This window comes from Lolium perenne, chromosome 6 (genome assembly GCF_019359855.2).
Source record: "Lolium perenne isolate Kyuss_39 chromosome 6, Kyuss_2.0, whole genome shotgun sequence".
In the NCBI taxonomy this organism is placed as follows: Eukaryota; Viridiplantae; Streptophyta; class Magnoliopsida; order Poales; family Poaceae; genus Lolium; species Lolium perenne.
The window spans coordinates 234,504,740-234,516,475 of NC_067249.2; the positions used below are offsets into that span (position 1 = coordinate 234,504,740).

Consider the following 11,736-nt stretch of genomic DNA (forward strand, 5'->3'; position numbering starts at 1 on the left):
TATTTAGAGATGATACTTATGTTATTTCATCTATTTTGCATGTTTCATGATTATTGGAGAATCGCGCACCGGAGTCAGGATTCTGCTGGAAAAAGCACCGTCAGAATGCAATATTTCGGAAGATCAGCAATTGACGGAAATTATACGGAAAATCTTATTTTTCCAGAAGACGGAGACATCCAGAAGGAGGAGCCGAGGAGGGCCGCCATGGCCCCCCCCCATAGGCTGGCGCGGGCCCAGGCCTGGCCGCGCCGCCTTGTGGGGAGGGGGCCCACAGCCCCCTCTGGCCTCCTCTCCTTCACGTACTTCTTCGTCCCGAAAACCTAAGCTCCAGAGGATAGTCGCGAAGAGTCACAGCCGCCTCTACGGGGCGGAAAACACCAGAGAGAAAAGAGCTCTCCGGCAGGCTGAAATCCGCCGGGGAAATTCCCTCCCGGAGGGGGAAATCGACGCCATCGTCACCGTCATCGAGCTGGACATCATTGGGATCATCATCACCATCATCTCCATCATCATCACCGCCATCTCCACCGCTGCACCTCATCACCGCTGTAACAATTAGGGTTGGATCTTGATTGTTTGATAGGGGAAACTCTCCCGGTATTGATTTCTACTTGTTATTGATGCTATTGAGTGAAACCATTGAACCAAGGTTTATGTTCAGATTGTTGTTCATCATCATATCACCTCTGATCATGTTCCATAAGATGTCTCGTGAGTAGTTCGTTTAGTTCTTGAGGACATGGGTGAAGTCTAAATGTTAGTAGTGAATTATGTTGGGTAATATTCAATGTTATGATATTTAAGTTGTGGTGTTATTCTTCTAGTGGTGTCATGTGAACGTCGACTACATGATACTTCACCTTTATGGGCCTAGGGGAATACATCTTGTATTCGTTTGCTAATTGCGGGGTTGCCGGAGTGACAGAAACCTAAACCCCCGTTGGTATATCGATGCAGGAGGGATAGCAGGATCTCAGAGTTTAAGGCTGTGGTTAGATTTATCTTAATTACTTTCTTGTATTTGCGGATGCTTGCAAGGGGTATAATCACAAGTATGTATTAGTCCTAGGAAGGGTGGTGCATTAGCATAGGTTCACCCACACAACACTTATCAAAACAGTGAAGATTAATCAGCTATATGAAGCGAAAGCACTAGACTAAATTCCCGTGTGTCCACAAGAACGTTTGGTCATTATTAGTAAACAAACCGGCTTGTCCTTTGTGCTAAAAAGGATTGGGCCACTCGCTGCAATTATTACTCTCGCATTTTACTTACTCGTACTTTATTCATCTGCTATATCAAAACCCCTTGAACACTTGTTTGTGAGCATTTACAGTGAATCCTTCATCGAAACTGCTTGTCAACACCTTCTGCTCCTCGTTGGGTTCGACACTCTTATTTATCGAAAATACTACGATACACCCCCTATACTTGTGGGTCATCAGTGATACAGATGATGAACCCACCTCGTAAAATACGAGTGATATGTATGTTTTATTTTTTCTTACTTGCGGTTTGCCTTCTTCCAGTTGAAGATGAATATACATGTAATTTGCTATTTTCCTACAAATTGCGCAGGTTGTTGTAGTTACAAACAGTGAGCTTACCTACTGGCATTCTGATTTGGAAGACTTTGCTAATGAAGAGGATGTTCCTGAGCAGTCAAAATCATTAGAAGGGGGGTTTCACAGCAGTCAAAATCTGTATGCAAAAGCGATGTAAACTTTTTTTGATGTATTGCAATGCATAATCTAGTAGAACAAATCAAAGTGTTAGTAACAATTACGCCATGTTTGTCATATTTGTTTAGGTGACAGGAAGTTCCCAGCAGGACCATAGTAAGCACGAAAATGATAAGGAGCCATATGATATTGATGTTGAAATGAATAAACAACGAAAGTATGCGGCTGTAAAGGCCGTGACCTTTCTTTCCGAAGAGGTTGTCTATTATTTCTACAACAAGTATGCCAAATAACATGGTTTTAGCATTCGACGCGAGAAGAAAAAAGGATGATATTGATGAATTAGGGACACCCACCATTCGGTATAGGCGGTTTCTTTGCTCCAGAGCTGGGACACGTGAAAGCAAGTATTTAACCATGGAAGGCCAAAGGTATAGACACCGACCCGAGTCTCGCTGCAACTGTGGTGCCCATTTGAGTGTGTCGTTTAACAGAAAAAAGATGTTTGGACTGTTCTGAGATTTTATGACAATCACAACCATAAGCCTGCTACAGCTGACCGAATCGCTTTTCTTCGGTCTCATAGAAAGATCAAGACTCATCAGAAATCTAAGATCATGTCACTGGGAGCTGATGGGATGAGATTATTCAACATTATGAGGACATTTGTCAGTGACACTGGAAAGTACAACAGGGTAGGATTTGTAAGGAAGGATGTTTACAACATGTCTTGCCGTGAAAAGAGGAAGATGATCGCAAAGGGTGACGCCAACACAACCATTGGCGTTATGGAGAAGAGGAAGAGCGATGATCCCGAATTCTATTTTGGCTACAAGGTCAATGAAGATGGCAAATTGAAACACCTGTTCTGGTGTGATTTTCAGTCTCGGCAGGACTATGCCGATTTCGGTGACGTGCTGGTGTTTGACAGCACGTACAAAACAAATCGATATGCTATGTCGTTCATACCTTTTGTGGGATTGATCACCGCCAGACTACTGTTTTTTGCATGCGCCATTGTCTCGGACGAGAAGGAAGAAATATATAAGTGGTTGCTAGAAATATTTCTGAAAGCCATGTATCAGCAGAAGCCAAAAGGGGTCATCACTGATGGGGACGCTGCAATGATCGCAACTGTTGGTAAAGTCTTTGCAGGCGTGTGGTACCGTGTTTGTACGTGGCATATTGAGAAGAACATGAAGAGGCACCTTGACTCCCTGGCTCACAATGAATTCCAGACGCTGCTATACTACAGCACTTCAGAACAAATATTCGAGGAGAGATGGAGGGCATTCATCGAGAAGCACCAGAAGGAATTAACCAAAGACTGGATGAAGAGGATGTATAATAGGAAAAGGTTGTGGTCTACCTCATATCTAGCGAATGGATATTTCCTCAGAATGAAAAGCAGCCAGAGGAGCGAGAGTTTGAACTCCACCCTACACACTCACCTTGACTTTGGACTGACAATGGTGGATATGGTTGTGCACTACGAGAATAACAGTAGCCGTGTCCGGAAGGAAGAGGCCCGCCAGGACACCATAGACTCTCAGACATTACCGGTTGCAGTTACCAAGTACAAGGATATAGAGATGTCTGCTGCCCGTAAATTCACTGCTACAAACTTCTACCTCATTCAAGGGGAGCTGAAAAAGATTGGGGGACTAGAGATTGTAGATCAACTTGGATGTGCTGGTGGGTTACCTCGCAAGGCTCGATGAACTCGTGGGCTTTGTACAAGGCGTCGATATCCTTGTAGATTGCCTCCCTCTCCGCAGCAGTGCGAGTGGCGCCTCCTCCTGCACCCGCACCAGCCACCGCACCCGCATCGGCACCAGCACCAGCCACCACCGCACCAGGGCCGCCGACCAGAGCAGCACCAGCCGCTCCTGCTCCACCGTCCGCCACCGCACCATCACCGCCGACCAAACCAGCCGCAGCCGCTCCCGCTCCGCCCTCCAAACCAGCAGCCATGTTTTTATCCATGGCCGGATCTGCGCTTGAGTGCTTCGACGACAAGAAATGGGAGTGGAGAGAGGTTGTGGTCAAACTAGGGTTAGGGTTTGCTATTCCTCTACTTTATGCCAGAAATGGGGATGGTGGGGAGGGGATGGGGCCGAATGAGGTTAAAATAGTGGACTCTTATGGACTGTGCGCGTGCGTGTGGACCCGTGTGTACGCGGAAGAGATACGGACGGGCGTGTACGCGGAAGAGGTACGGGAGCATACGTATACTCACGGTTATACGCATACCCTCTCGGCTAACGGGTCCTGCGGGTTTTGGATCGGACATTTGAGTACCCAAATTGAAGGCGAAAAGTCGATCCTACCCCTCGCCACGGATTGGCCTTCCTTGTATAACACCAACCCTGCTAGGCACCTCTCTGTAACAGAATGGAATATTCAAGACAAAGTTCTCAAAAAAAAAATCAAGACCAAGTACTTTTATAACTGAAAACAAGAATGTGTTGCCAGAATGTAGGAGAAAAGGGATTAGTCATTTACACATGAAAACATGAAGCTTCCATTCCAGATGGCAGAAACATGATCTTTATTCTTAAATTATACCAGTAGTATAGAGAAAATGCTCTTGAGATAAATGAATGTCTACAACTCAAAGATAAATTGAAGATTTTTCTGGAGTAATCCATCAGAACATCTTGCCAGTGCCATCTTCGCGTGGTTCTTCAAGATCCATTCTACGCCAACTCCCAGCCAAAGATGACAGCTGATCAACCTTATCATACAACGCAAGAAGACCACCTGTATGGATAAAGAGTACTTTTCGCCCTTGCCACTTGGCTGGATTGCTAGACATGTCTTTCAGCAGTCCATATACTCCCTTCCCACTGCAGAAAAAGAAATTGCATATCGTCGTTACGAAAATAAAATGGTAAGCATGAGAACAGCAAGATACACATTAAATCTCCTCATGAAATTTCTGGAAGAATCCTTCTGAGTATTAGCTTATATGCATAGAGAACCATTTCATGCCTTTGTTATTTAACAAAAAATATTAGCATTCAGGATACCACATTAAATATCACATCACATACAAAAGGCAAGTATTGCACCTGTTGACTGGACCAAGCACAATGCCTGTTGCTACTGCTATATCTTTAACAAACTTAAGCTCCTCGGTGGTGTTCATCGCATAACCTAAGCCCTTAGCCTGTCAAGTAGAAGTTGCAGTAAAGCACCCCAAAAAATTCACAAACTCTACCAACTTAAGAGAACAGGATGAAATTAAATAGTGTTCCAGCACAAAAGAAGGTGAACTGTGAAAAGAACAACTAGCACCAGAAAAACCATGTCTGTGCACATATAAGCATGGTAGAGAATGTGCTGATATGCATCAGCAAACTGGAAACTTCACTTTTGGATCCTCTGGTGAAAATATATTTTTAAAAGAATTACTATTAAATAATGAGCGGTAAATTGTACTCACATCTTCAATGGTGACTATATCACGTGAATCCAAGCCTGATTGAAGTCCATCAATTAGGCCTTGAAGACAGTCATAGGCGTATTCAGGGTCATCACAAACAGAGAAAGCATGGACCTATCCTACAAGTGGCTTATTAGTATGGAAACTAAAATGGGATAAGAAAACAACAAAGATGGCTCATACTTTTGCCTTGAGGCTACTCAATTTCGATCCTAAAGCAATACCAGCAATGGTTCCGCCACTGCACAAAGTACAATATCATCAAGCCATATTGATACAATGTCACAATATTCAGGATACAGGTATGACATAATAGCTCAGTCCATGCACATAACTACCCCATAACAACTAAAGAATACTGGGTGTTGATGAAATACCTGCCACAGGCAACAACGATATCATCGAGCTGAACATCACCAGATAACTGAATTTGCTGCTCAATTTCCCTTACAGCTTGAACATATCCCCTACATAAAAGTAAGACACAACATATGAACATAAGTTGAAAATTTACAAAGTTAATATTGTTTGCATACCCTTCTCTTTACAGCACATACTCATACATTCCTTTTTCCAGAATCATGTAATCTTACATTCATAACCATTCACTTTAGCACAGTGTGAATATACACTGTATTTTCTTCAGCCTATGCTTACACATTGAAATGAGTCACAGTTTGAAGTATTCTATGCTCCACTGGTTAACCACTGTATGATATGTTACCCAGATCTTCTTTATTATATGAGATCTGGTATGTTAAGTGCCTAGACATCTCATAACCATAGAAAAATGGACTGATGTCCATTTGCAAAATTGCAGTAACTGCAACTTCTCCGATGGACTGAGACACACCCCCAGTCCAGGAATAATATTCATTAAAGAAACTCGAACTATGCCAGAAACACGAAAATCAGAAACATGTAATTGCAGCATAAAGCTCAGCATCAGAAATATAAGACAATACCAAGTTCCAAGTGAGTTGGATCCACCAACGGGAATCACGTATGGCTTCCGTCCTTCTTCCATCAGCCTCTTCTTGAGCAAGTCAGCTAAAGCCTATAACAAACAAATTGATACTATGGTTAGGAACTTCTTATGGAATTCACAAGCTTGAAGCATAAGAAAACACTTGGACAGGAAAAACGATCAGTGAGAAAGTTTTAATGAGCAATAGCACAATGCATTTCATCAACATGCAGACAGAGAATAGGCAGCAAAATCGCCAAGTACAATGAAGAGAAAAGATGACACTACGAAATATTATGATGAGAATAAATACTGCAGCACGAACTACTTTGTGGGATTATATTTTAACAACGAAAAAATTATCCAGGCGTGAATAATGAATAACATTTCGGCATTTGCTCCAGTACAACCCCCTCTCCCAAACTCAGAGCAAACTCAATCACAAGGACGGCTGAGATCGCTTGATACCCCTTCGTTATTAAAACACAACGGGTATAAGTAGCCCTGTACAAAACTCGTATGGCCCAAATAAATTATACAAGGTACGTATAAGTACGAGTACCACGCCGTCATCGTCTCATCCAAGGTGGCTTTGCCGGGGGGGGGGGGGGGGGTGTGGCATTCATGGCCGCGAGAGCTACAGCAACGCAACGGCGTGCTGGCCAGTAGGCACAGCAGCGGTGATTGCCAGCACGATCAGGTTGTACGGTGGCGTGTATTAATGGTGGCGTGGTGATGGCCGGCGGCGTACAGTAACAGTGGCCTGGTGGTGTGCAGAAACTACGGTGGCGGCACGGTGGTTCAACGAATTGTCTGGCCACCCACTCGCCGGACAGTCTGGGCTGTTGAGAACGAAGCCCGACGGCCAGCCTTGTGTTTATATTGACGGACAGTCCAAAAACGTTTTACGCAGCGACTATACACATTGCATCTCTACTCTCATGCTGCTACACAAGTTGAACACACTGTAGATGATGCAGTCACATGTTGCCAAACCCAGCCGCTTATACAATTGCATCAGGATTGATTGGAAAATTCTTAAACACACACTGTCATGTCATCAGTGTAGAGTACATGTTTAAGCACAACAGTCCACGAATGCAAGATAGTCTGGAGAAGTGGCGGGACTTAGCAGATGTGTTGGGTCTACGCCGGACATGTAGCCGGCCTGTCTGGCCATGAAGTTACGAAGATGACCGGAGGTGACTCTGGCGAGCGGCCGGACGGGTGGCCGGACGTGGTCTGCGATGATTTGGAGATGCGAACATGAAGATCGGCTGGACAGCGGCCGACAGATCCACAAACGTGAAGGTGGAAATCGGCTAAACGTGGAGATCGTGGAGTTGTTGGTGCCAACTAAAAATACATGATACCCATACATAGATGTATAATGGGATTGGACATGGGTTTGGATTTGGGCTTACGGGCCCAAACTGAGTTTGGGATTGTTGGGGGGGGGGGGTGTACTGGAGCAGACCCCATAACATTTCACGTATGAACAAGGTTTTGGCTACACATGGGCTGACAGAACTATGAAACCTCCCTGTCAAAAAAAAAAGAACTATGAAAAATCAAAGCAGTAAGGGTGCGTTCGGTTCCGGGATGCAGTGGAATGGAATGGAATCGTTCCATTCCTAGAACTCATTCTTGTGTTCGGTTTGGGGATGAAGTGGAATGGAACGGTTCCTCGGAATGGCATATTCCCTTCAGATGCGGAACCAACTCGTCCGGCCGATTCGGCCGGACCAAGTGGAATGGGTGACTGTCTCAGCCTGATTAATTAAAGTTTAGCAATAATTAACCAAGTTAGCAATAATTAATCAAGTTTAGCACTACTTAATCAAGTTTAGTAAATAATTAATCGAGTTTAGAATAATTAATCGGGTGACTAATCTCACCCATTCCATTCCATTCCATTCTCATCCCATTCCAAAACCGAACGCAGGGATGGAACCGTTCCGTGACAAAAAATTTGTCCAAACCGAACACACGGATGGAACGGTTCTGTGACATTAGAATGGAATGGTTCCATTCCATTCCACCCCATCCTGAAACCGAACACACCCTAACAGAATACATCATGGGGAAGAGCATATATACCACACTGCCAATTTTCCCATATTCTTCTTCTGAAACAAGATCAATGTGCGCTCCCAGCACTCTCGCCACAAGGAGATTTCCATCCAAACCAGGGTCCTTATCTACAAGATGCTGAAAATGTCGCACCAACGCGAGGTCAAACCAACTACATTACCACACAGCATTCTATCAATTTCAGCCAAAAGTACCAAGATCACCTTGGAAGTACTCAATATCAGGTAACAGTCAAGATTGAGATACTTGGCGGCCACTGCCGTCGCACGGCAATGGCTGCTCTGGATACCACCGACAGTGATAACACAGTCAGCACCCTGCGCGACGGCTTCTGACAGCAGAAACTCGAGCTTCCGGACCTTGTTGCCGCTCAGCTGCATGCCGGACAGGTCGTCCCGCTGCAATTTCACCACGGCTCTCGTGTCAGAATGCAATGCCACTAAGCATTTTAAGCTACTACGCTTATGCACAGCAACTAGAAAGTGAACAGACGATAGTGGTTCGTGCAGCACCTTGATCCATACTTCCGTGCCTTCCGGCAGATTGGGCAGGTTCCACTTGTGAATCGGGGTTGGGAACTGTATGGAATACGAAAACAAAGCTATGAATTGAAGAGGAGCCGTCATATTACACACGATCCCTTAGTGATAGAGCTGGGGAAGCTTACGACGCCGAGGGAGAAGGTGTGGGAGGGGGCGAGGGAGAGGTGCGAGGCCCAGGACGGTGGCGCGTAGGGCTTCTTGGCGAGGAAGTCGCCGATCTGTGTTGCGGCGGGAGAGGCGGCGGATTCACCTGACATGCCGGCGGTGACGACCGAGTTTCGACGGCGGGCAGCGGCGAGGGAGGAGCAGACTGTGCTATGATCCCACACAGACGATGCGCTTATGAAGTCATACACGAATTCGATACAGGTAGCTATGTCACACAGAGACGATGCGCTTATGAAGCCCGGTACTGCTCCGGTTGGTGGCATCTCCATGTCCATCTCTCCATGTTCACTCTCATCTTCTTCGCTATTTCCGCTACTACTAAACAATTAAATATGAGCTTTCTTAAATAAACCCCACTATCATACACAAATCAATCAGAACCCGGATCAGATCCACTTAATAAAACTAACCGCAAGGATGCAACTAAGAGCATCTCTAACATTCGCGGCATAATTAATGTTGTTGACGTGTATAAGTAGATTGTCTAGGCCTTTCCATTAGTTCGGATTTTTGGTTCAAATGGGTAGTACATGAAGCTTAACAAATGTGAAGCCGCATTTCTCATTTACGACACCACAGATGGCCAAAAAAATATGTCGCCGCCTGCGAGCAGTTTTCCATACGCCGTAAAATAGGTCATCTCAAACAGGATATTCAGCATATATGCAACAAAACAAGATCAAATATATCAAAATAAATAGTAATACTTATTATTACATCATAACGAAATAGGTCATCAATTCTTACACAAATAGTTCAATAAAGCTTACACAAATGGTTCATCAACTAGCACTCAAATCAACATACATATAAATATATTTCAACATGTAAACAAGGATGGATCATCATATGAAAATGAAAACTACTAGCGGTGTTGACTATTCCATGACCACCACTCGTCGATGAGACTTTCTGAAGATCGCCGTGCACATTGTTATCACGAATGTCATGGTAGGAGGCAAGAAAGCATGCCGCCCTTTCTTCTTTCATCCGCACATGTGTGGGTTGTCCCATCAATTCATAGAAAGAGTAGTCTAATTCTTGTCACACTCGTTCTCAATGATCGTGTTATCCAATGATCATACAAGCGTTCATGATCTACCAAAGAACATCCTAATCCCAAAATCTAGTTGGTCCTCTCACAATAGTAAATTGGGGTTGTAAAATATCAAATGATCTCTCCATATCCTTTCTAGCCACCATTATTTGTGCATTACGGAAATAAACTTATTTCTTAACGGTGTGTTAGATAACCGGCTTCACAAATGTGCACCGCCTTGGATAGATGTCGTCGGCAAGGTAGTAGTCGTAGTTGTATATGCGATTGTTTACTTCAAACTCCAATGTTGGAAATTCACCCATTGCTATCCATCTCATGAGTGGTGATCATCGAAGGGCATTGAGGTTGTTGCAAGAACCGGGCATGAAAAAACATGCCAAATCCATGTCACATGACTTTAAGAATTATAGTTGAATCATGGCAGGATAGTTCCTTCCTACTCCAATTCATGAAATCAATTAGGGCAAGCATACCTGAAAATCCACGAGCGTTGTTGTAATCCAAAGGCGTAGCCGTATCTTGATCATTGGCAGCTCTCAAGTACTCTTCAGCTAACGCTTGGACAATTGCAACCGCAAAACGCTTCATGCACTTAATGGCTTGTCTCTCACCCATATACAATACGCCATCATGCGCAATGTCGCGGTGACCTTTTGGAATGTCCTATGGCCAAGTTTTCTGGCACAATTCTCCCTTACTCAAAGAATCGATCATACTTCATCACACACTTCGCAATGTGCTTAAATAACTTGATTTCCATCCTACATCTTCGCCGAACGTGTCTCTGGGACAAAATTGGATTCTCGACGAAGTAGCTCCGCATTAACTTGTTAATGTGCCCTTCGACCCTCTCCATCTACACCTTCTACCGGTCAAACACGGAATCACTGTGCTTCCTCCTTCCTCCGCTTATTAGCATGCAAAACCAATATCATTGCATTGTACTCTTCTTCAGAGAGATCCCATTTGTTGAATACATAATTTGGCTAGTCAGATATTTTATAGGCCAAATTAGCTGGAGTAAGAATCTGGTGTTTAGATAATTGGTTGACATATATATTTCGATCATTTGTGTAAGTTGGAAATGCATATTATCTCAGAGTCTGGTACAGGGGGCTGCGGCGGTGGTGCTCCAAGTAGTTCACCCAAGCTACCAGCAAGTAGTGCAAGTCATGAAGGGAAGATGTCCATAGGCTACAGCAAGTAATCTGCAAGCGGTGCAAGTCATGAAGGGGAAGATGTCCATAATTTGTGATCGATTCGGTGGTAATAGAACTAAACTGATATTCTACACGTGCTAGCCGAATCAGGTACAGATTTGAAATTCATGTAAGAGTCTTTGTACGTTAATATTGGCCTGAACTGGTACGTAGGATTTGGTAGGTAGATATTTATACATGGTAACCGAATCAAGAGGAGAATCCTATTCGGTTTAGCTTTTGGAATTTTACTTCCGTACGCAAGTCGTACCCTGTACGCCAAGTCCATGCGCCTATATATATATAGATCTTGGCCGATTGAGAGAAAACAATCAATCGATATTCAACAAAACGAATCTACCTTTTACGTACTTTTTTCTTTCGTAGTTCTTCTCTGTTGAGCTCTAGTTCATCTAGGGTTTAGCAAAATCTTTGCCGTTTTGCGCTGAAAAGCGGTCGTTTTCCTCTCCGAAATCGAGGATCCTTTGTTGATTTGCTCGAAAATCATCCGTTCGTCGTCACGAAAGTACGACGGTTATCGTGTTGTTGCGCTGCAGTTTTGCGTGGCAACA

At 44.1% G+C, this 11,736-nt stretch overlaps 1 protein-coding gene across 1 annotated transcript; it reads right to left on the reverse strand.

Moving 5' to 3' along the window:
* Nucleotides 1-4,106: 4,106 nt before the first annotated feature.
* LOC127306016 (D-cysteine desulfhydrase 1, mitochondrial) lies at nt 4,107-9,293 on the reverse strand. The gene is made up of 10 exons (XM_051336620.2): nt 8,863-9,293; nt 8,708-8,773; nt 8,399-8,593; nt 8,202-8,312; nt 6,100-6,191; nt 5,512-5,601; nt 5,318-5,375; nt 5,135-5,248; nt 4,761-4,858; nt 4,107-4,535 (listed from the first exon to the last, which is right to left on the reverse strand). Exons 1-10 carry the CDS (start codon nt 9,178-9,180, stop codon nt 4,337-4,339), a joined length of 1,341 nt encoding a protein of 446 aa, XP_051192580.1. The 5' UTR covers nt 9,181-9,293; the 3' UTR covers nt 4,107-4,336.
* Between the last annotated feature and the right edge of the window lie 2,443 nt (nt 9,294-11,736).

Bases quoted from the DNA above. Each gene is read 5' to 3' on its own strand.
- LOC127306016 (XM_051336620.2), bottom strand. From the start codon at position 9,180: ATGGACATGGAGATGCCACCAACCGGAGCAGTACCGGGCTTCATAAGC. The intron at 8,594-8,707 runs GTGCTGCACGAA...GTGAAATTGCAG, and splicing joins GCACGGAAGTATGGATCAAG to CGGGACGACCTGTCCGGCAT. The intron at 6,192-8,201 runs GTATATATGCTC...TGTTTGTTATAG, and splicing joins ATGGGAAAATTGGCAGTGTG to GCTTTAGCTGACTTGCTCAA.